At 49.7% G+C, this 25,657-nt stretch overlaps 8 protein-coding genes across 8 annotated transcripts; 3 read left to right on the forward strand and 5 right to left on the reverse strand.

Annotated features, from left to right (window-relative positions):
* Nucleotides 1–1,162: 1,162 nt before the first annotated feature.
* Nucleotides 1,163–2,953, forward strand: BDW70DRAFT_151730 (cytochrome P450; the record flags this gene model as incomplete). Its single annotated transcript, XM_073739333.1, has 5 exons — nucleotides 1,163–1,457; nucleotides 1,503–2,394; nucleotides 2,446–2,530; nucleotides 2,577–2,740; nucleotides 2,794–2,953. 5 exons carry the CDS (start codon nucleotides 1,163–1,165, stop codon nucleotides 2,951–2,953), a joined length of 1,596 nt encoding a protein of 531 aa, XP_073594119.1.
* Nucleotides 2,954–3,035: 82 nt separating this feature from the next.
* On the reverse strand, nucleotides 3,036–4,070 carry BDW70DRAFT_151731 (isoprenoid synthase domain-containing protein; the record flags this gene model as incomplete). The annotated part of the gene is made up of 3 exons (XM_073739334.1): nucleotides 3,036–3,438; nucleotides 3,502–3,775; nucleotides 3,842–4,070. The coding sequence occupies 3 exons, from the start codon at nucleotides 4,068–4,070 to the stop codon at nucleotides 3,036–3,038; spliced, it is 906 nt and encodes a 301-aa protein (XP_073594120.1).
* Nucleotides 4,071–4,713: 643 nt separating this feature from the next.
* Nucleotides 4,714–5,820, reverse strand: BDW70DRAFT_151732 (SGNH/GDSL hydrolase family protein; the record flags this gene model as incomplete). The annotated part of the gene is made up of 2 exons (XM_073739335.1): nucleotides 4,714–4,944; nucleotides 5,026–5,820. 2 exons carry the CDS (start codon nucleotides 5,818–5,820, stop codon nucleotides 4,714–4,716), a joined length of 1,026 nt encoding a protein of 341 aa, XP_073594121.1.
* A 2,272-nt stretch (nucleotides 5,821–8,092) lies between these two features.
* On the forward strand, nucleotides 8,093–9,726 carry BDW70DRAFT_151733 (glycoside hydrolase family 140 protein; the record flags this gene model as incomplete). Its single annotated transcript, XM_073739336.1, has 3 exons — nucleotides 8,093–8,522; nucleotides 8,592–9,163; nucleotides 9,235–9,726. 3 exons carry the CDS (start codon nucleotides 8,093–8,095, stop codon nucleotides 9,724–9,726), a joined length of 1,494 nt encoding a protein of 497 aa, XP_073594122.1.
* Nucleotides 9,727–9,862: 136 nt separating this feature from the next.
* Nucleotides 9,863–11,323, reverse strand: BDW70DRAFT_151734 (glycosyl hydrolase; the record flags this gene model as incomplete). The annotated part of the gene is made up of 4 exons (XM_073739337.1): nucleotides 9,863–10,090; nucleotides 10,141–10,573; nucleotides 10,610–10,870; nucleotides 11,298–11,323. 4 exons carry the CDS (start codon nucleotides 11,321–11,323, stop codon nucleotides 9,863–9,865), a joined length of 948 nt encoding a protein of 315 aa, XP_073594123.1.
* A 1,558-nt stretch (nucleotides 11,324–12,881) lies between these two features.
* BDW70DRAFT_151735 (uncharacterized protein) lies at nucleotides 12,882–15,086 on the forward strand (the record flags this gene model as incomplete). Its single annotated transcript, XM_073739338.1, has 9 exons — nucleotides 12,882–12,967; nucleotides 12,997–13,048; nucleotides 13,090–13,543; nucleotides 13,580–13,862; nucleotides 13,947–14,161; nucleotides 14,251–14,432; nucleotides 14,469–14,472; nucleotides 14,619–14,795; nucleotides 14,857–15,086. The coding sequence occupies 9 exons, from the start codon at nucleotides 12,882–12,884 to the stop codon at nucleotides 15,084–15,086; spliced, it is 1,683 nt and encodes a 560-aa protein (XP_073594124.1).
* A 2,954-nt stretch (nucleotides 15,087–18,040) lies between these two features.
* BDW70DRAFT_151736 (protein kinase domain-containing protein) lies at nucleotides 18,041–19,890 on the reverse strand (the record flags this gene model as incomplete). The annotated part of the gene is made up of 4 exons (XM_073739339.1): nucleotides 18,041–18,202; nucleotides 18,281–19,045; nucleotides 19,109–19,353; nucleotides 19,386–19,890. The coding sequence occupies 4 exons, from the start codon at nucleotides 19,888–19,890 to the stop codon at nucleotides 18,041–18,043; spliced, it is 1,677 nt and encodes a 558-aa protein (XP_073594125.1).
* Nucleotides 19,891–20,392: 502 nt separating this feature from the next.
* BDW70DRAFT_151737 (uncharacterized protein) lies at nucleotides 20,393–21,681 on the reverse strand (the record flags this gene model as incomplete). Its single annotated transcript, XM_073739340.1, has 6 exons — nucleotides 20,393–20,635; nucleotides 20,685–20,759; nucleotides 20,914–20,964; nucleotides 21,012–21,323; nucleotides 21,391–21,573; nucleotides 21,616–21,681. 6 exons carry the CDS (start codon nucleotides 21,679–21,681, stop codon nucleotides 20,393–20,395), a joined length of 930 nt encoding a protein of 309 aa, XP_073594126.1.
* Between the last annotated feature and the right edge of the window lie 3,976 nt (nucleotides 21,682–25,657).

A 25,657-nucleotide genomic window follows, 5' to 3' on the forward strand; every position in this document is an offset into this window, starting at 1 on the left:
AGTCGGGCTCAGTCCATTCTTATAATCGACGGTTAACAGCCGGAAATCTTAAGGTCGAGCGCAAGACAAACCGGTACCAGTGGCCTTGGGAACGGGGCTGCCATTGAGTTGAGCAAGTTCCCCTAAAGACGAGATATGCGGTATATGCCATATTCTGCCATATCCAGTGCCCATATTGCGGTCCCCGTTCCTAGATCGAGGATCTGCTGTACCTCTGGTTTGATAGGCGCTCGGCACAATGCTCCTACCAGCGTGAGGTCACAGATATGGGAGTGCTAGACAAACCCGTCAGCATTACATGATGGTCCTCCTGGTTCGTCTTACGAGGTCGAGCCGGTTGTTCTTGCTTATCATTGGGCTGGAGGCCATTAGCGAGAATTGACGTCTCTGTGAGCAGCTGCATACAAACATATATTCCCCCTCGCCGATAGCCGCCCATTCCACTCAGTCAGTACCGGGGACTCGGGAAGCCGAACGCCAGACCTCGTATCTAGCTGTTAGGCTGGTTTCTGGACGTTTGAAATGGAATCAAGGTGGGCCATAACTGATAATTCAGGATCCTGGGTGCGATCGATTTCGTGGAGCTTCCACTGGCCCTGTAAGTCTGTTAGTTGAAATCTTAGATTCAGTGGTAGCCCTGAGAGGCTCACTGGACAGCACCATCCTCACCGTCTTTATAGAGGTTTGCATAAACCTGGTCGCCGATCAGTCAGCTAGGTGAACTCTATTTTGTTGGCTGGTAATTGGCATTGTGCTTGCCTCTGGAACGATGGGGCGCTGGTTTTGCGACAGGTGGGTCATGGTTTATACTCCGGAGTAGAGCCGGAGTCGAAGGACAAATGCTACTCTATTGCGGTGAACAGACTTGCACGGGCCAGGAAAGTGGGCAAGAAGCCTAGGGTTATTTAACGGCGAACCACTCCTGCCGCGAAGGATCCCACCGTTCGACAATGGCATTGAGAACCGGCAAATGGGCGCAAGTCTGTATTCAGCATGCTGTCACTAGTGAACTGGCCGTTTCACCAACCCAAACTAGCATAACTCGAACGAATGGCGGCGCTCCGATACTGCCGCTGCCATGCAGCTAGAGCCGCTAGCTAGTGGCTAAGAAGCGGGCAGCTCATGGAATATGGGGCACAGGGAAACCACACGGTTGGAGAAAATGTTGGAGAAGGGGGGCTTTCTGCGATTATTTGAAGGTGCGTTCCCTGCCGGCAGCAAGTCACAAGGGTTGCAGAAGCCATCGAAGTCAAAGATGCTTCATCTTGTACCATTTATTTTCCTCGCCTGGGTCGCCTATGTGGTAGGCCTGGTGATTTATCGGCTATGGCTGTCGCCCCTGGCCAAGTTTCCCGGCCCAAAGCTGGCGGCCGCGACGCTGTGGTATGAGACTTACTATGATGCGTTCAAATGGGGAAAGTATACGTTTGAGATCGCGAAAATGCATGAGAAATATGGTATGCCTCTCGTCGAGGTAAATACGACAAAGCTAACCAAGGCAGGTCCCATTGTCCGCATCAGCCCACACGAACTGCACATCAACGACCCCGATTACTACGAAGTCCTCTACTCGCGCGACAGCCCACGGAACAAGTATGACTACTTTACCAAACAGTTCCCCGTTCCCGGCAGCTCAATTGCGACGGTGGACCATTACCACCACCGGGTCATCCGCTCCAACATGAACCCGTATTTTTCGATTACTCGCGCGCGCAAACAAGAGCCGCTCGTCCAAGCGCTGGTGAACAAACTGATCGAGCGCCTGCAGGCATACAAGGGCACACAAACTCCGATCAACCTGCAGCATGCCTTTACCTGTTTCGCGACAGATGTAGTTTCTGACTACTCCATGGGAGTGGGATTCCACTACCTCGACGAACCGGACTTCATCCCCGACTGGAGCGATACGCTGGCCTGGAGCGTGAAGAACGGCGTATATCTCAAGGCGTTTCCATGGTCAGGCGCTCTCCTCAACTCGCTGCCGCCGTGGTTACTCTCTCGCGTCTATCCAGGCATGGGTTTAGTTTTCCAGTTCCAGGACCGCTGCAACCGGATTGTGCAGAGAATCATGGAAGAGCAGAAGGAGCGGGGCTATGAGGAAGTCAAGAATCAGTTCGATCATCCAACATTCTTCCATGATGTCCTTAACAGCAACCTTCCGAAAGAGCTGAAGACTCCGGATCGGCTGGCACGCGAGGTTCAAGCTGTGATTGGAGCCGGATCGGAAACGACGGGGAAGATGTTGACGTGGACGATGTACTATCTTTTGGAGAATTCTGACAAGATGAACGCACTCAAAGAGGAGTTGAACAGATTGGATCCGGACCAGACGGCGACTCTCGTGGACTTTGAGAAGATGCCGTACTTGACTTCTGTTATGCTCGAGGGACTTCGGTAAATGCTCTGTAAGCCGTAAGCTGTCCGAAAAGCTAACGGATCCTCCAGACTGTCCTACGGTTCCAGCTCAAGACTGCAACGTATCGCTCCTGACCGCGACCTCAGGTTCAAAGAGTGGTCGATCCCAGCAGGAGTAAGTTCAGTGGTATCTGCACCGAAAGTATTGACTAACAAATTAGACCCCCGTGGGCATGACCAGCGCCTTGATCCACCACAACGAGGAGATCTTCCCCGACTCCCACGAATTCATTCCGGAGCGATGGTTGGACCCGGAGAAGCGCAAGTACCTCGAGAAGTACATGGTATCCTTCACCAAGGGCTCGCGACAGTGTGTTGGCATGAAGTATGTCTTTTTCCTGTTTCTGCACTGATCTATGAATGCCTAACAATGGACAGCTTGGCCAAATCCGAGATCCTTCTTTGCCTCCCTCACGTTGTTCGCAAGGTGAATATGGAGCTGTACGAGACTACACGCGATGACGTGACCCTTGCCCACGATCTGTTCCTTGGGTTCGCCAAGGAGGGAAGCAAGGGTGTTCGCGTTTTGATCCGGTAGGAGACCCGATCTCGAAGAGCAGACTTCTTGCATCCGTTTCATGGACGCAGCTTGATACCAATCCGATAATACACCCTCTGCCTTACTCAACCCGGTACCGGCTCGTTGTTCGACTCCACTCTTCATTGCCACTGGCCAGATACTTCAAAGCCTGGACATACCTCTCACCCTCGTTTGATAAAGCCCCGACATCCCGTGCCAACCCCTCCATCTCCCCTTCCAACTCTCTGGCAGCAGTCCAAAGCACCCGCTTCGCTCCATCAAACCCTATCCCCAGATTTCTGGCCAGGATCGGGACAACTGAACACAAAGCGGCGCCTTCCTCGTTGCTCTCGGTGGCTTCTTTGAGTTCTTTTTCCCAGGAGAGGATATCATTTGCAATGATCACATGTCGGATCGTTGTTTTCTCGAGGCTGTTAAACTTGGCTCGCTCAGACTGTGAGAGAACAATATCATTCACGAAGCGGATTAGCGCTATGAAGAATCTGCCGCCATAATCAGTCAGCCTTTTAGCCCCAATGCCACACATCAGACTGTTAGATACATACTCTCCACCCACATCCCTAAACCGAAACTCAAAATACTCATCCAATTGCGTAATGCCCAAGCGTGCTTTGTCCGTCTGCGCAAGAAATAAGGCAACAGCACCATCAAGCACATCCTTGGCGAGTTCCGGGCTTTGCGCGTTCATATCCTCGACAACCTTGCCCAGGATCTTCTCAATCGGGTTCCGGACATCAGCCGGCGCAACGCCCTGCATGATACCCAGTAGCTTGGCTCCTATCTCCCTAGATTCGGAGATGGACATTTGGCTGAATGCATCTGTTTACCCCATCTTAGTACCCAACCGTACAGCAAGCAGCAAATAAGGGATAGATGGCACAGTACCGTCTAGAATCGCTGTCAGAGAGGCAAAGAGCGCCGCGCTCTCGAGTCGCTCTATCCGGCCACTGGGTGCTAAGGAGGCCACAAAACGGGGGAAGTCCATTTCAAGAAAAGCATGCTTCGTTTCTGGAGACGAAAAGGGGTATGTTCTCTCCAGGTATTCGTGGACGGATTGTGTGAGATGGGCGGCCCGCGGGTGGAGAGCTGTGGGGAGGGTTGTTGGAGGAGTCATCGTGTTGCTGACCATGGCTTCATAAGCGGGAGAGATAGAAAGATGTGCTTATAGAGGTAGGGAGGTGGATTAAAGGAGGGGAGACCGGTCTCAGGTCTCGTTCATGGTACCCACTATGGTGTGGGATGGAGTCGACGGAGTTAAAATTATTATATTTAGCCCCACTTGAGCCGAGCTCATGAATCGCTCGGCTGTCTGTAGTTATAACCTACGGGTTTTTATATTAGAAGCACCCATGCTTCTCTGGTACATAGATATATGCTATATAGATTGCATAGAACTTTGGTGTTTGAAGCTGTTGATGCCACCACGGCTGTCTCTCTGGGGCAGCGATCGTTGATAGGCAAAGATATATATCTTATCTGCCACCAGTACGATGCGTTATGCGTTTCTTGGGCAAAAATAGCTCTTGTAATCTGTTATACGTTAATTCGTTTCATAATCTTTCACTCTATCCGCGTGCTCTGGACATGTTTTTGGTCATTTCCCTGTCCACTGCGTAAGGGCTTCTGATCATACTGCAACCCCTAACTCCGTGCGTCTTGCCCGCCCCGTTCTCCGACCTACAGTCCGTCGTGCTCTAAGGCAAGCTAGAAGATGTCGCGTCGAGTCATAATAGAAAGGTAAGTCATATGTGATCCTTTTAGCTCCTCCAGAACCTAGCCCACTTGGTCTCCCCACGGACAACGTTCACAAACTCCCGCGCAACAATGCGATCCGTCTGCTCTGATGGATGCAGCTCGTCATACCACATATAGCTGTCGCGGACCTCGCTGGCCGAACACGCATCGCCGCACTGGTAGACCGAGCTCGTGACATTATATGGCACAGTCCCGTTGAGGTAATTCCCCGGATTCTCCCAGATATCAGTCATCTGCAGTTTTGAACTCAATATTAGCTATACTATTTCATCCATAACCTGGGGGAAAGGTAAAAAAAAGAAAGGTGAACCAACCAGGGCATGCACATCGTAAACCGCGAACCGGCTTCCCGGATACCTGTTCGCCAAAAGCAGCTCAAACGGCGTCCGGTACTCAAAGACCTCGTTCACCATCGTGAAGTACTGCCTCATCTTCTCGCTCGACCGGGTGACGTTCGTATCATACCCGGCCTTGTTCGCCCAGAATTGTCCCGTCTCGTCTCCACCGTTCTCAGGCCGCGCATACTCTGGACACAGATCCAAGGGCGCCATATTCATCAGCACGAACGCGCGTGCGCCGACGGCATGTAACCGGTCGAGCTGCTCATACACGCAGTCCGTAAAATACGTCAGCGGCATCCCATCCGGCTGCACTTCGGTCAGAAACCCGCCGTAACCTAAATCGTTGGTTCCGATCCAAATTGCGTAGACGGTCTCATCGGAGGGATTGATCAGCGCGCGAGACCCGGTGCGATTATCTCTGTAGCTGTTGTCCGTAAGAAAGCTGGACATCTGGTCCTGCTTGATCCCGCTGCGCTTGGTGTTGGCAATCACGGAGTCGCAGACGGCCCCCGAGACCGCGTAGTCGTAGAGGTTAACGCCGCTATATTGCTGTACGTAGCTGGGCCAGACGCGGCCGCCGGTGCTGGTCTCGTTGGACTGCGGCGGGACTGGTGGAATGTAGGAGTAAACCCCGTTATCGGTGTAGCTATCGCCAAACACGACAAGCGAGGAGAATCTGCGAAGGAGGCCTTGGTGGCGCAGCGTTGTTGGTGCGCTGGACGCTGCGGTGGCCAGGGCAAGCACTAGGGAGCCGAGAGTGGACTTCATTTTTGATGGGAATCTGGTTGAGTGAGCGGATTGAGAGCGAGTTTCGATAGGATACGCGCAGATCTTATAGAGATTGAACCATATCCCTCGGTTATTCGAAATACAAGAGTAAAGTGGATTGAAAGCTTGTCTGCCCTGCAGTTTTCGGTGATACGGATGATCTCCATGATGGTGGTTGGTGGAAGTATTGCAGGCAGACCGCTATATCGCGGCGGGGAATGGGATCTACAGGTTTCCTGTGTACTGCATACGGTTCAGGCTGAATTGGAACATCTTCACGTACCCCGCATAGAGGGACCCCGGGTCTCGGTGAATAGATCCCCGGGGGCCGGTGTAGTATGTCCGTTGCAGAAGTTAGGGCTCGGGTTTTTTCTGCAATTGCGGGGTAAGGGTCTATGACGTTGTTCACCTAGTTCCAAGGGCACTACACTGCCCGGAAGAATTCAAACAGCCCAGCGTCAAACTTTGTATTGTCTTGTTTTCCACATAATTTTTATTAGAGATCGCCGGAAACGCCCGCAAAATCCCCTCTCTGGCCGGACAACAAGGGGATCACACCCGGAAAATCATTCCCATCCCCCAAAACCATAGGCCTCTTACCTATTCTGCATGCAAATTGATGTATCTGCGAGCTCAAATTATACACAGTTCCAGGCAATCCCATGCAATGAATTCCGCTCGGGAATCGCCAATGCACGCAGCTCGGGACGATGCGGTAAACGGCTCGGCTAAACGTTTATTAGCTCTTTCTGCTGGCGGACTCAAAAGAGGCCTAGCATGTACATAAATAGATCCCCAACGCCTATTCAGAAGTCTACGCGCGAGGTGGTGGATGATCAGAGGAAACTTTACCGGATCGTCCTAGTTGAAGTAAATTTTACAGTCATTCTTGACAACCTCGATGAACGCGTTAAGCCAGTCAAGTCTTGGACGAAGAAGACGGCCAGTATGCATTTATATCCTCTCCCTCTAGCTGGAGATAAATTGATATTCCATGGAATCTGACGCGATGACTTTTTGGAGAATTGTCAATGCAGCCTCGTGCTGGTTAGGAGGATGTGGCCACCCTGAGGTTGTCCGAGCACAGTAAATGAAGACGAAAAGTGGAGCAAGTTCCTCAGTATTGGGCGATATTGTGAATACTAATGGGTGGTGCCTCCCTAGGTGTTTGAGGGAGAGGTGAGCAGGTAAGGCGCCAGTGTCTGAACGCCAATTGGAGTAGATATAGTAGCTATCGGACAGCCTGAAAGAACTCTTCAAAACCGTAACTTTTCATCACATATGCCCTCATTTCTTATCCTTCTCGGCCCTCCTTCCTACTTTGCGCTCCCCTGGCGGCCACGTTTTGCACCGGCTGGCGCTGCTCCTTTGGATTTTGCTGCGCCTCTCTCATTTTGGGGTGCTCCTTGAGTTCTAGTGTACCTGCGAAGCAGTCATGATTCCTGTTCATCTGTCGATGATTGAATTTGCAAGAGAAGCTTCGCATGCTGCCCTTGCTCCTACCCAAGAATCCTGAATGGGCCGTCAGAAGAGTAAGGTCGCGTCTTGGGCAGGGCTCCCGTGCCCTTCTGAAACTCCTTCGGCGAGTCGAGTCTTTGCCACAATGCTGCTTATGATCTAACCGTATCGAGCAACAACCATTATATCAGCAAATGATAGTATAGAAACCAAGACGCTGGCACAAATAGCATGTCAATTGCTTGTTTATACGCGGCCGGGAGCCGTCCTTAGGCGCGGTGGCGGTTAGTGCTACTGAGCCGACGAGGTGCTGGCATTCAAAGTGAGTAGATATATTGTGTATATTTTCTTTTTAAGGGAGTGTTCAGCAGGGCAGGTTTGCCGATTATTAAAGATGTATTCTATGATTTGGCTTAAAGCAGCAATGGCTACGCGAGCCCTAGAGGATAGGAGGCTGGCTGCGAAAATGCGTTATAAGATACCGGGTAGAGTGATAGAAATTCTGGTTGAATGGTCAGCTAAAGTGAACAGGGTACGAGTGACCTAGCATCGCAGCTACGGATTTCGCTCTGACAATAAGTGCATAAGGTTAGGAATACAACCTTCCCCGCAGAATACTGCTCAAACTTACTAGAGGAAGAGGTATTTTAGCCTGAATCCTGAATCACAGTAGGCCAGAGCCGCCAATTGGTGGGAATTTGGCAAGTCCCTCCTGCAGCCCTAGTCGATCACTCAGATACCATCACGGTATCTCTAAAAAGACCAGAGATTCCAGGTTCCACTTCTTCATCAGAATTACCCAGACAGCCACAAGATGCTAAAGACTGTACTTCTAACCCTTACCCTTGCCCTGGCTTTGTTAGCGGAGGCGTGGAGAATTCCCGCCTCCTATGCTCTGACACCTTCCCCTAACAATCGTTTCCTCCAAGACGATAACGGGTCACCCTTCTTCTGGCAGGCCGACACAGCATGGCTACTCTTTCACCGTCTCAACTACACCGAAGCCGAGACCTATCTATCTGACCGAGCGGTCAAAGGGTTTACCGTCGTGCTAGCGGTAGGGTTCACGCAGATAGGCATTGACAGTCCGAACCGGAACGGCGATCTCCCATTTAAAGATGAAGACGTAACGAGGCCAAATGAGCACTATTGGGCATATGTAGATGAGATTATGGAGCTGGCGTGGAGCAAGGGGATCAGAATCTGCCTGGTTCCGAGCTGGGGAAAGTTTGTACACGACAATGGTGCTTAGCCATGTCTCCTCCATTCTCCCGTCAGTTTGTGATGAAGTAAATTAATAAAATGGAACACAGACAACAACCCCGGCGTGATAAACAGCACAACCGCCTACGACTTCGGACATTTTATCGGCAGTCGGTACCCTTACCTCCCTAAGACCCTCGTCGGAGACACAAACCCCTACTGGCAGAACAAGACCGCTGTAAGGGATGACTACAGCAGAGGCGGCGCACCTCCAACGTACGAGGTAATAGACTATTCTCCCGTTTATGACGCAATGGCATACGGGATCGTCGATGGAGAGCGAGAAGCAATCTCCTCCGTGTTATGGAAACTACTACTAACTATCCATCCCACAAACCAATGGTTCAGGGACGGACCGCTAGCTCTCGCGTCGGCGTTCTTCGGAGATAGTTCATGGCTTACTCTTGATGCAAGCCAGTCTGGACACACGGACTATGCGCCTAACCCGCCGATTCCGTGGTGGAATAGCCGAAGAGGTTGGGAGACTGTTGAGAGGATGTATGCCACGGGAGGAAGACCGGTGATCGATAATGAGCCTCACTACGAAAATCGGTATATCAATGGGAAGAGTGCGAATGTGGTCTGGAATGCGAGTGATGTGAGGATTGGGAGTTGGCAAGCTGTAAGTCGACACGCCTTTAAGACAATAACTAGAGCGACTGGGTAAGTATCCTGGCTAATTTCCGGAAAAAGGTCTTCTCTGGAGCAGCAGGAGTGACATACGGCGCAAACGCTGTACAGCAAATGGCGATTCCGGGTTTGTTTGCGTCAGACGGTACAGGGCTCAGCGATTACTGGATGAGTGATCTGGCTCTGCTGGGATCAGGCCAGATGCAATATATACAGAAGGCTGTTTTGGATAGAAGTATTAGCACATATAACGACCGCATCCCAGCACAAGATATTATTGTTGGGGACGCTGGAGTGGATGATGCACGGATAACGGCAACTAGGGATAGCAACGGACACTGGATTATGGTATATACGCCTACAGAACAGCCTTTTGAGATTACCACGACAGACTTGAGGTCTTGTAACGTTTCAGCGAGCTGGTATGACCCCTTGAGTGGGGAGTATAGTCCTTTCCAGTTTGAACGTTGTTCAGAGAGGAAAGGGAGCCAATTCTTTCCACCTCCTACTGCAAACGGACATTCAGATTGGGTGCTGGTTCTCGAGGCACATTGAGCGGTTTCATTAGATGAATGCAAGAGATTGAATACATTGCCATTATAAACATTCTTCTTTCCTCTACGTGCATCAGTTTGCGAAGGTTTCAACCAATAACTAATCACTTTGTCGAAATGACAGGTAGTAAAAGCACCTAGGGTTCACAAGACAGGCTAGCCGTCCTCCCACCGCAGAGTGTTCCACCCAAATTGATACTGATAAGTCGAGAGCCCAATACCTTATCTGCATAGTGGTAATAGAGTACGAGCCCATGCTGCTTATCCTTCAAGACGCCTTGGCCACCAGGCCCATAGATACTTCCATGGGATGCAAGCAGGATTGTGCCGCCGCTTTCCAGGCAGGATTTGCCAAATCTGTCTACCTGTAAACAGCGTCAATCGACATAGATATAGCAGGAGAATGTCAAATTACAAAATCGTCTCTCCCAGTCCTAGACCTGCAAACCATGATTTTATACTTCTCGCCCTGTGCGGGAAGTGTCGTGTCATACTTGGATGCCCTTCCGGACGAGAAGAACAAGTAATACCAGCTCCCGTGTTGAAAGATAAACGGCGCTTCGATACAATGATGCCCCGTTGCATTGTAGGCTAGATGGCTCAGTGTATCTTTGGCAACATGCGTAGCAAGCCTCTCCTCCTTTGAACCTTCATCCCGTGCAAATGACAGTGGGATCTGAAACACCCCATCCCAATACGACCCAAAGTTCAAATACGATACACCATCAATCTCGGCCCAGTTTCCATCAATGGCGTTGTATCTGTCCTCATTTGTGAACCGAATGACTGCGCCGTGATCCGCCCAGCTCTCGGGCATTAAACTGGGTGAGGATGCAAGCCCCATCACGCTGTTGCGGGAGCCGAATGTTTAGACGGTATAGTACACATGGCAGGTCTTTGTGGCTTGGTCGTAGTAGATATCTGGAGCCCATAATCTAGTTCGTCCTGGGTGATTTATGATGGTGCCGTTTGGCAGCGCATCGCCCACTGGTTTCCAGGGGCCAGTGAGGGTATCAGCACTGTGGCTGTGGATGCCAGAGCCGATTGAGTAGCGAAAGTATTTCCCATCGGAGATGCGTTGGTATAAACCTGGGTCGTGGGCCCAGCAGTCTCCAGAGCAGGTGTTAGGGGTGGGATAGGAGGTGCTGGAAAAGAGGGAGAGAAAGAGATATAGGATCTAGGTAAAGGTGACTTTCATGGTGGATATTAGCGGAAGAGGAGATAACGATTCAGTGGGAATTGATTGGAGAGCAGAATATACGGTGTTGGTAACTGTAAGAGGGTAGACTAGAGGGACTTGATGTTTAGACTGTGAGGTTTGGAGTGTAAGAGTTGATATTCTCTTTCTCTTGGAGGCGAAAACAGATTGAAATGTGACTTCATGCAGAGCAGCGCTAGGCACCGAAGAATTTAGAATATCACACAGTGGAAGACGAAATTAGATCCTCAGGTACTTTAGCAAGCGACATATTTCTAGCCCTCCATCCGAACACTGTCATCTCAGTCCAATTGGTCATCTGTTAGTTGGTTAATGGTCAGTGCGCCGCTGTGTATACTTCAATATGCAGGTACCGCAATTCTGAAACATGCACTTGCATTATTAACGTAGGGCAGTAGGCTTTGAATCGAGCCTACCTACATGGGCAATTACCCTGAGTTCATCTCACCGTGTACTGCAGCAGCCTGGCAGGGACGCGTTCCGCTTCCTGCATCAATATAAAACCAGCTCAATTCGACAGATAACCAGAACAGGATAATGCTCTAGGCCAACTTGAAACTAAGATAGGATAGTGGCAGCCTAATATCACAGATACTAGTAAGACTCTCCGCTAATGGTCAGCCCAGACAGTATATGAGACAGGTTGACTGATGCTCTAGGGATGCTGGCTCTACAGCCGCAAGTGGCAGACATGGCAGGCACCCTCAATAGACCAACAGAAATGGAATGGGCATGGAACAGCCATGTATGACTGAAACAAGCGCAGGGTTCACGAGAGACATCAAAGCGAACTAGGCCCAGAGCAAGAATTCGCCGAGCACGAGCGTTTGTGCTTGGGTGCAGAAGTAAGCCAATAATGACTAGCCCAGTAGATTGTTGAACCAACATAGCTGCGGTTTGTAATGGATATTGGCTGGATATGTTTCACCTAAGCGGGCATTCTTCTACAACAATTTGGCAGAAGTATATCCGAAACAAGACAATGGATAACTCGTGGTTGAGGTCATGTTGGTACTAGGCTACTGCAGCAGATAACCGGAAGTCCTGACTTACATTTACCGGTTTCAGAAGACAGTCTGTCAGGTCACTGATAGCAAGAATCGGCCCCAACTTCTTGAAAGGTCGCCCGGAAGTCAGTTTGATGTATATACCTGACAGGGTAAGGTGTCGTGCTGCGGTGTCGGCGGCGAAGAACCCGATAGTTTGAACTACTATACAATTCAGAGTGCTGACAAGCATCGCCTATCAGATCTATACTCGGTAACAGTCGTAAAAGTTGAGTTTGAACCGGGAAAGGGACACAAGTATAAGAGTGGAGAAGGGGCGGACGGAACGGGCCGGGAACAGCACGGTTATTTTTATAGATCAGGAACCAATTGGGTTGGAGGTCTTGGTTTGTCTTCCAGGAAGCGTGCAGCAAATTGGTGGCAATGCACTCCCTGCTTTGCCCCTCGTGACCATACCGCTTAGCTGTTCCATGAACCTAACGCACTCATCTTGGCTAGTGCTAGGCAGTGCCAACGCTGGCTTCAGCAACGATCCTGGGCTGTAACCCTTCGAGGTAAGGAACAACCTAGTTGTCTGCCTGCTTACTCTCTTGTTTCTTATGAGTAAAGAGCTGATTGGGCGCTGAAAAAGTGGTCTGGGGTTGATGATCTGCTTTTGATTGATTGTAACCGTGCCGCGGGATCCGAAATATTATAAGGTCAATATTTGCGGTAGGCTGCTATTAATCAGGTGTAGCAATAGAGTACTGTGCACGAGGGACAGCGGGTGACCGGAGTACTACACCATGGCAGGAATCAAGAGGATAGACCGGTCTAGGGCCAGACCGGGTATATATGAAGCGCCCTTCTACGGCTGAATTCACTGCTCGTCATTTCATGTACTGAGTCTTTTTACTCATACATCATCTAGTTATTTAATCATAATACATTATGACCGGTCCCTGCCAATTTTTCTATCTTGAGGACTCTCAGGCAAAAGACCCGCATAAGGCATCTGACGAGAATCACATATACGAGTACCAAGCATTGACAGCACCGTCATCAGCATCAGCGGTCCACCCATTGAAGCAAGCTCTGTCGCCTCCAGTCTTACTCTCGTCGAGGAACCAACGACAATGGGTCCACCGGCATACAAAAGCTCTTCTACGCCCAGAACAGCGATGAGGAATTGGCGCCCCGGCCTCTTCGTCCCCGGAAGAGCGTACAACCATCTCTGCCAAATGTTGAGCCCCCAGGCTATACGCAACTGGTCACCAAGCCTCTTCCTCCAACCCCGTCTCTCTCGAGGAATTCCGGGATGCAGAGAACAACTAGTCCGCCTGTTGCAGGAGCAACGACTCCAGTCCCATCTCGCCACTGTCAAGAATGGATATGGCCATTCCTGAGCTTGAGAGGCCTCACAATGTGGTGGCCACAAACCAAGCCGTTGATGGACCTGGGTGTCCATCTAAGCCAACGAATAATTCTACTATCTGCGTTTTCTGTCTCGATGTCGAGGAGCCTTCTGCAGGTGGTCAGACTCATGAATCTCCGACAAAATCCACTCGGGAAACTGCTCGCCAGGCATCGTCGACGCCAACAGAAGCTGTCCCGTTAACTACCCTTTCTCACGACGCGGAGGATATCAGCTCTAAAGCAAGACCATATCAGTGTTTTGACACGTGCATTTCAGCGCCTTTGGCCCGCAAAGCTAATTCGTCACCGGAACCCAGCAGTCCGTTCCACGTCAGCCTCAGCTCATCGTCCACTCACTCCATTCGTGAGAGTAGAGCCGCATCCTCAGAGGCAACCACGCCCAGCGGGTGCAGCACCTTCCACTCCGATTACCCGCATGGGGCGGGTGCTTTCAGTTTTGATTGACGAGAGGATGTCCCTCTATCTCAACAATCTCGTCGCCGCGGCTGCGGATGAGTCTTTCATCAGAGACACCTAAGTTCTGGTAGTAGACGGCCCTCAGTCAGCGCGCCGTTCAATTCAGCGATCCACCAGCGACAGACCATCAGTGGATCACTCAAGCTTGCGCCATCCAATTCGCAGCTTGTACAAATTGAACGGTGTGCCATTGACCCCTGGGGACGCTACACCGACGTCTCATACTGGGATCTCAATTTTCCACCGCATTATGCAAGTGGCCAACGACCTAGCAGACTTGTTCTCACTAGCCCTAATTAACAAGGCTTCTTACCTCGCGTTCAAGTCAGATGAGCTTGGTCTCATGAAGGGCACGCTAAAAAAATCTCCCCTCCTGCATGGTAGCTCCGCGAGATAAAGGAGGCGGGTGGTAACATGGAGAAACCAGGTAACCAAGCATTCGCAGCCAATCTCTATCGTCGCCACTACGCCTGGGATCTCATGCACCTACCAAATGTTAAGTTCCTGCTCCAAGGCCACTGCGAGCCACTCCTGAATAAGGACATGGTAGTTGGTCTCCGCGACCCGTACGATCCCCGCGCTGAAAGAGTCGATGCAGCTATCTGGCGAGTATAGACATTCTGCCAGCAATTTGGAAACCAAAAGGACCGTGAGAACAATTTCCAGGGCCAAAGCCGATGGCTTCAAGGATAACGAACAACCGGTGCTTTGGAGCTTCCGCAGGTTTGCAGGACTTCTCCGGACCCTGCCGACTTCAACACAGTGCTGTTTTCGCTTCCTGGCAGATTTGCGCAGGGAATCCAGTCAGTGGTCTCTCGAGACAGCAGCTTTTGGACATGGTGGATTTCTGGGTAGCAATGGGACAGTTGATGGACTGCCTCCCGAAGCAAATCCGCCTTGCGCGGCAACATGGAGTATTCGATTCTGCAGAAACACCACCAAACACTACGAAAGAGGAGCTGCACATGCTTCGTGAGCTGCGTCCCTGGCCATGTACTGTATAGCTGTATACTGATCCATGCCCATGGTGCAGGAGCCTGGCTCGATTTCATCCTCACCTTAGGACCAGCTGCCGTTCTGGAACTGGCACCGGCTGGTCCAAATTTAGATCCAGCGCGGCTCTTTAGTCGGGCAAAGGCTAATGAGTGGACTCAGTGGTCCCCCCCTCCGCTCAAGGCGCCTAGATCCAACTTCCTGGTTGGTATCGTCCGCTCCATGTTGCGGACCATACCTGATAACGACTCTGATGGAAATGCAATATGAAACATGAATGTCTGACTAAGAGGGACGAGAGAAACCCTTCCTCCACGATTTTTGTTTGTACATAATGAATCCTTCTCAGCTGTGTCAATTATTTAGGGGTGGTGAGGGCTGGACCCTTTGAAGCCCTGGTTTCCTCGTGTTGCTATCTTGTCCTTCATAATTTTCCAGCAGCTTTCTGTCAGATTTTTGAAAGCTACCTATTGCAAATTTATCCCACGCCACGTTTATCATAAACATGCAGCATATTTCTTAGACCCTAGCGTCTAAAGGCATAGTTTGTCTACTATCCAGGCCTTTCCCCCCGCATTGCCCTAATACCTGTCCTCGGAGAGAATGACCTATGTCCTCAGGATTAGCTGGATTAACGTTGTTCAGTGAATCAGATTCACGAAGGAACCTGGTGCCTGATCAGGACCATTTTCCAGCCTTCTCAATGCTAGACAGTGTCACCCGAGGTAACCGCTGCAGCCTCAGCCCAAGGCAGAAAGATATCATGAGTTCCGAACTCAGAAATTTTCGCCTGGCCATATGTTTGTTGGTGTTTCAACATGCTTCATACATACGTGTCTCACCACGCGGTAGCCTGGTACCTTGGCTCTAGAAACCGGCCCTGTCTCTACACGCACTCTAGTTTCCATCAACTTGAGTGGGCTGTTCCCGCCTTATGCACAACACACAATGCATGCAACAAGTGTGCATAAGCAGAATGCCTATTCTCATGAAAGGGGAATGTCGGGTTGCGGATCCAATAGCACATTTGAATTAGCAAGCGCCCAGGGTTCGAGGAACTATGCGCTGTATGGCAGCAGCCGTATCTTGGGGGCGAAGTTAATAACTGCGCCCCAGAGGCACTGGCCAATGCAAGGCACTTGGGGGATCAAACTATTCTGAGCCGGGCTGGCCCCCAGATCTCTGCAGGGCTATCAGAACAACTGTCTGGTTGGTAGATAGGGCCTCTTAGAAAATGATAACTGTACAAACGAAGCATTGGCTTGTCTTTGTTGCTTTAATTAGCTCCTACGCTCAACAAACGTTCCTACGTCTTTCTGGACAGCGTCAAGTAAAACGAGCTTAATTGTCGCATGCAATTTGCAAGAATTACTCGAAGCAAGGTCTAGATTAGAGAACGACGGAGTAAGGGGGATTGGGCGATGCCTCTGTGCATCTAAATTAGAAGCGGACGTTCGGCCTAGACACTATCGCACCGTCTGCTCCAGCTGCATACTCACGCGAACATTTGATTCCTTTTTCTTCGCCGGCGTATGCTCACTCCTCGTGATCATGGCCTTATTCCCCGTTCTATCACTGGAGCTGGTCTTCAAATTTCACGTATCCATAGCTGGCAAGACCCATGTCCAGGGCCTTCAATTGCGGCAGCTTCGCAAGGTGCCTAACTTTGGACAACGGCTAAATTATTTAAAACACTCTCGTTTGGCGACGAGATATCTCAATTGAAGGTCTACACGATTGACCTGAACCCTGGACAGTGGAGCCAGCCCCAACTCCGACCTGGACGGCTACTCGGACCGCTCAATTCTCCCAGCTCCAGACCTGTATTTTAGTTATGGCCTTGGTAGGAATGTTCTCTCCGCAACTGAAGTATCATCTTCTTTGATATATTTAGCATCAGTGGCCAGACTTCAGCGGCCTCCCCATTGACAGATATAAATTGAAAACAAGAACTACCCAGTGGCTGCGTTCAAGAATCTCACCCATACAGGCAGACAATGCCGCTAGAGGCCGTGAGGGGGAAAGAAAAAGAATACGAAGACGGAAAAAAGGTGTGGTTTATTCTGTGAGCTGAAAAGTTGAGCTGCACAACAAGTTACTGAGGATTCATGCCCACAAAGATGAGTCGTCATCCTACGCTTTAGGCCAAAATGAAGTATTGTACATAGGCCCCAGCCACTATGGTTTGCCCTTGCATGACCGGGTCCTCATCTCCAACATTTATCCTTTCAATTTCTGCTATTAGGTAGTTTGGTCTTATACTTCCTCATACAGACCCGCACGGGCCCAGCCGATCCGAACAAGGTTCTGGGTACGGGACGGGTGTAGCCCGCCCAAAAGACTAAACTGGCCAATCGATCTTGTAGAATATACCTATGTCTGGACCCTCCGTCGTTGTTTCAGGTACTTGAGGTTTATGATGTTCAAACATCAAAAGAAAGTCCTACGACCCACTGCGCATTCCCAGTTATCGTTCAGTTCTACGATGGATGAGACCTGTCAAGCGGCTTCATCCTGTCATATTGGTATAATGGGTTTTTTGCTTTGCTTTCTTATTTTCTGCGCACAGATCATGGCTCCCTTGGCAAGATGAGCGGCATTTGAAGGCTGGAAGAAACTCTAGACTCTCTTCCAAGTAGCTTCTTGACTGAAGCTTGCCTTTGAAGTTGGCGAACTTATGAGAGGTTGCGACTGTTGACAAAGGGGCAGCGGCACCTCCATGGCTCCCAGGGGTTGGGCATACCAAGCGAGTTTTTAAACTTCCTTATACCAATTCTCCTTCCTGTATTGTATAGGGCCAAAGGGGAGCCTACTTGGGCACAATATGTCCCTCAGAAAATCCTACCTTAGACAGTTTATCATACCTTCAACGAAGCAATACATATTTTCGAGTGAAAAACACGACCCATGACAGCAGTTTAGGAATTTTGAAATGCTTCATATAAGCTGGGCCTCTCTATCTCATCTACAGAAAATGGTACATACAACAACTGTGTAGTTCGAATAGGTAATGCGGAAGGGAATCTTAAAAACTAATGTAGGAAGAAAAAAATAAAAAAGAGGTTCCTCAAAATGCCTCCCAGGTCTTTAACTTTCGTGGTTATACAAATTTTGAAAATATATCATAGCCAAAGGTTATTCGTCAGTAGCACGGTGATGCACTGTAAGCAAATTAAACGGGACACCCATAGATAATCGATGATTGCTTCAATCAATGAAAAAACTCAGGGGTGCCAAGTAGACCTTTTCTGCGGTCCTGGTAGAAGGTTCTGAGATACCAACGGTCGCGAAGCTTGCATGCTGCCGAAGTGAACAAGATGAAGACGAACAGCAGAGCTAGGTAAGTTCTGGGCCTTAAGCTTTGGCTTCAGGACATACTCCTCGTTCTCTTTGGCATGGCTCAACATTGTGTTTATTTTCTTGTATATCCCGAATGAGGTACTTCGAGCATTGGGGTCGATGACGATCATCTCGGTCATGATGAGGTTGAGGAGGTCATGCAGTACACTTGAGCAGCGTGAATTCTGCTGGAGCTGGGCAACCCAATCATTGACAGACGGCTTCACGGATCTATAGTCGGTAGCATAGAACTCGTCAGTGAATAGTTCTGGATATTGACTGCTGGGCTCACGGCGCAGGCTTGAGAATGTAAGAATTGCTGGCCATCCGAGAACGAGGTAGGTGATGTACTCCAGGTATAAACATCCCAGACTCCAGATATCCCACTTACGAGAGATGTGTTGTTGCCGTTGGATATCCGGCGGCGAGTAGGTTGGCGAGACAGCCACAGTGCTGGCGGGGATGTTAGACCGGGAGTCCCTGCCACGCACATTGGCTACCCCTAAGTCAGCAATCTTGAGCACATTCTCAGCGTGGAACCATAGGATATTCTGTGCTTTGATATCTCCATGACGTCCAAAGCGAGTATGTCCGTGCGCCGGATTTGTGAATTCGTGGAAGCAGGCCAATCCACTTGCGATTCCGGCCAACTGCTCCAGCGACCACAGGACGAGGCCCCGGGTAAGCTTGGGGAATGGGTATTTCTCCCAGTAATCCCTCAAGTTTCCATCCGCCCATGGAAACACAAGGTGGTATTTGTCCCTTTTCTGGAAGGTAAATAAGAGCTCGATTAGATGGGGATGGCGGGTTGGGCCCAGGTCTAGGTAGACCTTTTTTTCGAGCTCGAAATTGGCTTTGTGGAACATGCACTTGACAGCGACAACAAGACCCTGGAACGCAAGTATAAATCAATAACTGCAGTGTCAATGGTGGCACAGCGAGGTATGACTCACATCCCGCGCGGGCGAGGTTTGGAACTCGTGGTGGTCCGGGTGGATGTATTCTCTCGACACTTCCCCATATCCTCCTGCTGCCACACGCTTATACCTGGCCTCTGTTTCCTGCTCAATGAAGGGAAGGATGTGCAAATAATCTAGCTCGTAGTGTGCTCCACTCCGGAAGACGGGGCTCAAGACGCGGTATTGTTTGCTCTCCAGGTTCTCGATAGACTGCCAATCCCAGTCGTTTATTGTTTGAACTGGCTTGTTCTGCCTGTGAGGAGGCCAGAACCTAATCTGCGGAGCTTTGAGGCTCGCACAAAGGGCAGGTTTCTGTCTCTTATACCCTCTTCCAAAAAGTCGATTATATGCTGCTCTTTCTTCACATCGACCAGAATGGCAAAGAGCTGAGTTGCCTCTTCGGAGATCAGCTGGCCAAATAATGGTATTCTCTTGTTGTCCACGATCGACTGCTCGCGGAGAATCTCTTGAACGTTTTCTCTAACCAGGCGTTGGAGGTGCGATCTGGGGATGAATTTTCGCGGTGCTTCGATCGATGCCGTCAAGCGGTAGGCCTTAAGCCCTTCTTGCAGGCTCTGCAGGGCGCCATCCGCACGGGATCCAATTGATTCCTCGCTATGTAGCGTAAAATGAGAAGGGCGGTCATTTGAAGGGTGATCAGCTAGATGTCGCACATGGTCAGCAGGACGCGGCGGGAAGACCAGCCTGGAAGTTGCTCCGAGGAGGTAGAAGCACAGGTAGACGTCCTGCGTAAGATAATTTAGAAACATGTCCATCATGATAGCCATGACCAGGGATGGTATCGCGTGAGGCAAGCAGGAACAACATTTCATTTTATAGTGACGGGCATGTCTCAACGGATCAGAGGGGGTTATGGGAAGAAAGAAAGTGGCAGTGAAGGGAAGAGTGCCTTGCAAACTGCGGGGAAGAAAGCCTACATAGACCAAGAACGACTACTGTAGGTGTACAGGCAGAACAGCGAACCGGTGTCAGAAAAGGAAAAGCATAATGCAGGAGTCACGCTCACGCTCCATGAGGGGAGGGGATGGAGCACGTAGTGATGATTCGTCGCGCGGAGACGACGTATGCCGGTACTCGTCATGTTCCTGCTTCTCGTACTTATCGGCCTAACTACTCCGTCTCATGGGAGGTACTAATTAGAACAGACTAGACTAAGTTTAGGGCCAAAAAGGGGAGCCCTCAGAAGATATCTCATTCCAAATTGGGCAAAGTTCATGGCTCAAGGCCCCTCCCCCCCACGACAGTGGAGAAAGCACATCAGACCTTCATCCCAGGATCTTCATCCTTCGGTCTTCTGGACTTGACGAGGGCTGCCAGGTTTCGTCTGGCAAGCCTGAGAGGCCGGAGGCGAAAGAACTCATACCGCAGCCAGAGCCGCCAAAAGACAAGCACACATACTGTCATTGGCACAGCCACAGCCACCATAATCCACACTTGCCCGGACACCCTTAGACCATCACTTTCATTCTTCACAAATTCGGTAGAAAAAAAATTCTGGATCTGATTATCGATAGGTTCCCGGACAGGGATAGAAACGCCTACTTCCCACCAGGGTTGCCGGTATGAAGACCAGCCCGATGACTGCCACTTGCTCCATAGCCGTGGATCCTTGGACTGTGTGTGTCTGGTTGACATTAGCCAGTTAGTGTTGACTTTCCGCAGCAATAATAATAATTTAGAAAAATAAACAATAAAAAAATTTAGAGAGAAATATAAAGAAAATATTGGGAAGAATACAAAGAAAACTATGATAAGGAAAGGACCTGTAACAACCATACCATGAGCTCTCTCAGCGTTCGCATCTCCTCATATCCCAAGAGATCAGACAGCTGACACAATGGTTAGTACCCTCCAGACTACAGAGAGCTTGTCTTACTATATTCTGGACAGACTGAACTCTGTCCTGGAGTACCCCTACTCGCTCCAGGTACATCTGGGCCTCATCTACGTACTCCTCAAATTCTTGGATTACCTGCCCACACCTGCAGTTGCGTGAGTCCTTGCAGCATATTGAGCAGTACCTTTGATAGTCCTTCATTAGTCGTCTTATGGTTAGCATCTTCGTCTGAAGAATCACGCGAAGGTCCGTGATATTATCCTCTAGCTGCCTGAGTTCGTGCCTGTCTTCCTTGGCGAAATTGAGCTTTCTGATTTCTGTTTCACCAGGCGTCGCCATCACTCGGGTTGACTATCGGAATCGTTAGTCTCGGGCAGTACTATATTTTGAGACGATGGTGGACGTAGGAGCGGTAGACCTTTTTGGTTAGTTGCTCCTCTAGCCAGCACATATAATCCATCCATCCCGCCAGACTCTCTGCCACAATACTCTTATGGATGGAAAATGCTGCCTCCACGTTGTCGGTAATACCACACATGTTTCGGATGAGATTGCTCTCAATTGCTGAGGACGGGGCCACCAGGAAAAATGTTGAGATGGCCTCTTGGGATCAGTCCGCTGGCTGTACCAGTTTCTGGTATACGCCCGTTTGTCGGATCGACCAGGGACATTCTGGTGCCGACTTGCCGTTCCGTTCAACTCGCCGCATAACATATGTCAATTATATACGCAGTCAGCGTACAATTCTCCTTCATGGGTTCATCTTCGGGCAAGCCTCGAGTTTCTGTTGACTTTCCTCTTGATTCTCTCACTTGTGGCGGCGGAAATCCATGTTCGTTCCCGCATGACCTCAATCCGAAAGTGAGCAGAACTCTCCAGGTCTCCGGGAACACTTGTTGAATCGCCAATAACCGGTCGAAGATCTCACGAGAAATGTCTAGCGTCTTCCAAGATCTTACATGTTGAATATGTAGATCCGAATGCACTCGCTCGGTTTGCGCGGCGCTATGTTAGCGGTTTCGTGGCGGTTGATGCTGGCCTATATGTACCGGATATGCCTCCTCCAACTCTTGAATCTGATTGATTTGGCTCCGTGCTCCGAACTGGAATCTCCATAGTTCACTGTCTTCTTCGACTTTCTCGATGGTCCGGAGCTGGAGCTGGGTCCGGGCGGGCTTTGCCCTAAATACTTCGTCTGAACGAGCATTCGCTCTCTCCAGCAAGTGTTGATCCATCTGCAATTGTAGTCTCTAAGAACTCAGAATATGTATAGGTGTTTAGCTGTTGGTGTCGTCTTATAAAGCGGCATTTCATTTACTTCGATGTTTTGCCATGCCATCGAGTATACAGGGCTATAAAGGCTCGTCATATAGCACTGAGCCTCAAGTCTTCGACTTTCAGCCTAGCGTAAAAGAGAACTTAATAGGCTGTATTCGGCCTTGCGTGAGTTGGGAAAAGCCTGGTCAGACACAGCAGATACCGCAGCTACCGGGCACGAAAGGGCAGCTGCGTTTCTCGCCTGACCCAAGTCGCCCCAAGCCCCTCCAGGTTGCAGCGCTAAGAAACTGGGGTTGGTCAGCCGTCATCAACCGTGTCACCAGCAAGGCATTCGTTCATGGCTTAGCAGACTGAAGGCCACGAGGTAACACTTGCCCAGCCTGCCTTGTAGCTGTGGCCACGCATTGTTCATAAGCCCTTCCTACATGTACGAATGGAAACATCCTGTCATTGATTTGTTGAAAAATACATACAGTTCAAAAAAAAAAAAAAAAAAAAAAAAAAAAAAAAAAAAAAAAAAAAAAAAAAAAAAAAAAGGAAAGAAAAGAAACCAAAAGAAAAAAGCATGCTTGGAAACGAGCTCGATAATGAAAACTAACACTGCTGTAGCACATAGCCCGAAGTAAACGCCGAGCATCTTCCTGCACCCCTCCTCCTGATGGCATCACGGGTCAGCATGGACATCGACAGTCTTCGATTTCTGCCTACGGAAGTGTCAGCGAAGGGTCAATAGACAATTCGGAAACATACATCAGTAAGGTAAGAACTTCGTGATGTTCTCTTATTTATGTATACCATATACTGGTCTCGTTGTAACTAATAACTTGACGGTTAGCATGTCATTAATAATTTAACCCTAGAGTGGAGAATGGCATCTTACATCAATGCGGAAATTGGATGCGCCATATTGCTCACGCAGCAGGAGAACTAGCTTCCTTGTATCCATGTACTTCCCATGAGAGCGATGGGGAATCGGTGTGGGCGAAAGACAGCCGCTTTCCATGGTTAATGAGGAATGCACAGCTTCTTTGCAGTAGGAATTTAGTTGACTCTGAAAACCTGAAGGTACGTAGTGCCTCAAAGACGCTTTGAAATATCAAAGATAGAGTACATCTGCTGGAGAAGATGAGGGCAAATTGGGCAAAAATGCCTCTCGCGGAGTCCAGCAGCTATATACACGATGATCATCACCCTTGGGCATGGGGCAAAAGACGCCTACACCTGCTCTAACCGAGGGAGTAATTGGTGAAAGTCAGGCCGGCGGCGAATTGGTAAAGAGCATCCAAGCCTTTTCAAAGCCAATAGAGTTACGCAGCGCTTGCTTTCTTATGGCGAGCACGACTCAATGTCCTCCTAAGATCACATCAGACAATGGTATGTTTCGGGAAAAAAACCCCGTCACAAAGGCAACGCTGCCCTCACAAATTTGAAAATATTCCAAGGCTGACTCACCTCCGGCAAGACCTCCGGAACTTTCAGGTAAAATCGCCCGCAGCTGATCTGTTGGCTTCGTGTTAGCATGATGCGCTACTGCTAACTTAGTGGGCTGTGTTGGTAGCGATAATGCCAGCCTTGCAGAAATGTCCAATCGACCCATCCTTTACAAACAGGGATAGTCATCCTGGCATCTGAATCCTTTCATCCCCCTTACCCCCCCAAACTCTCTAAAATCATCCATGCTGCATTTGAGAGAAGCAAAATGCGGGATGAACTGGTTGCCTGGGAGCCTTGGAGTGAACATAACATGACAGAATATTCTTGTGGTGCGAACCGCTCTTTCAATAACTTCATCAGCTTAGCCTTATCGAGATAATGAGCTGATATGATCTGCTCCCGCATTGTGGCTGTAGTATCGAGCGTGGCAAAGTGGCACTGGCAGCGGCAAGATAGTCAGATTAGGTTGAACACTGGGTAGAGTGCCCGCACAGCAGATGTAGGTATTCGAACTTGGCTCTAGATACCAGCAAGTCTGCCCAAGCACCGATCAACTCAACAGCTTCTCCCTATATATACTGGAGACACGTTTTGAGCCGCATCGCAGTCTGAATCATTTCGCTTCCACATTGATGCCCGAAAATGCAGTTGGATCGCATCCAGCTGTCGCAGGTGCGTGGATCGCGAGATGTCGGGGGGACTGGAGCAGTTGTCATTGGAGTAGAGGTCAAGCTTCTAAGGATCGCGGAGCGAACGATGTCACCATGCAGCGAATCGCGGACTGCTGTTCCGTGCTAACTGAGCGTACGGATACGGCGGCATCCAGTCTCTCGACTGACTCACAACGTGAGGGGGTGTTTGTCATGGTGCGGTCAAGTCATCATTCGACGGAGCCTGATACTCTGGTAAGACGACATAACCAATTTCTTCACATTTTCACCCTAAATCTCGCAAACATCCACAACTATACAACCCAGGGCGGAGTGCTAGTAAAGTTGTGGGGCCCTCCTTGAATCTGGGAAGGAAGCGGCCCGCATGCGGCGGAGACTCCACTATTTTATCTTAGGTATAATACCGTGTACACAATCCGTGGATTATACCGAAGCAAACCACGATCTCAATATCCGGGCGTCAGCTAACGAGTATGCCTAACATAGTATAACTGAGGCTTGCGGTGTCATGATTTTGGGAAACAATACCAAATGGAGAAAGCCTTCCTACCCTTCTGTTCTCAGCACCAGCTCTGGACATCGAATGGATTTTGGTGGTCCTTGGAGGTAAGGCTACACGTATAAAGAACAAATGACTCAGTTAGTGTGCCATAATACGGGGGCGGACTTCGCTCCTCTGCATGGGAAGAAGCAACAGGCGTGGAAATGGAAGGAGCGATTATTCATGCATCGATCGCACCTGCCTCGTGCGCCCTAAGTGTCACCCTTATTATGGGAAGGAACGAGTGATTGCCTACGATTGAACTGCGCGGCCACGACATCCATATATCGCACGTTCCTCATTGAGGCGGTCTAATTCTCTTTTGAAAGAAGGCGTGATAAGCTTCCTTTCCTCTCAACTTCCCTCAAAGTAAGGCAAGTTATAGAAGGCATCGCCACTATTGAAAAAACATCGTCGACTCGTCATAGCTGCTTCTGAAACTATAGTCACCCAACTTGGACATGCGGTGTAGGGTTGTATCCGTTGCTTGCGGCTTATCGTTGGGCAGAAGTGCTTGGCTCCGCTTCAGAACTTAGGATGTCCCGCGTTTCTACTTGGATAGTATTAAAAGCTTCTTGGAACTCCCTAGGAAATGCTGCCCCACTTTCAGAAGCTCTAATCCCCTATCAGTTATTCACGGCGACCGTCAGTTTCCAGAGCTCGAAGAGTTGATTATCGTCGATGGGCCGAGCCCTAACTCTAGGCAATGATCAGAAAGCTGTTTATCAGGTCTATCAGAGGTGCATTGTGCTATTGTGAGA

Source organism: Aspergillus foveolatus (assembly GCF_047715535.1).
Source record: "Aspergillus foveolatus strain CBS 279.81 unplaced genomic scaffold BDW70scaffold_40, whole genome shotgun sequence".
Taxonomy (NCBI): domain Eukaryota; kingdom Fungi; phylum Ascomycota; class Eurotiomycetes; order Eurotiales; family Aspergillaceae; genus Aspergillus; species Aspergillus foveolatus.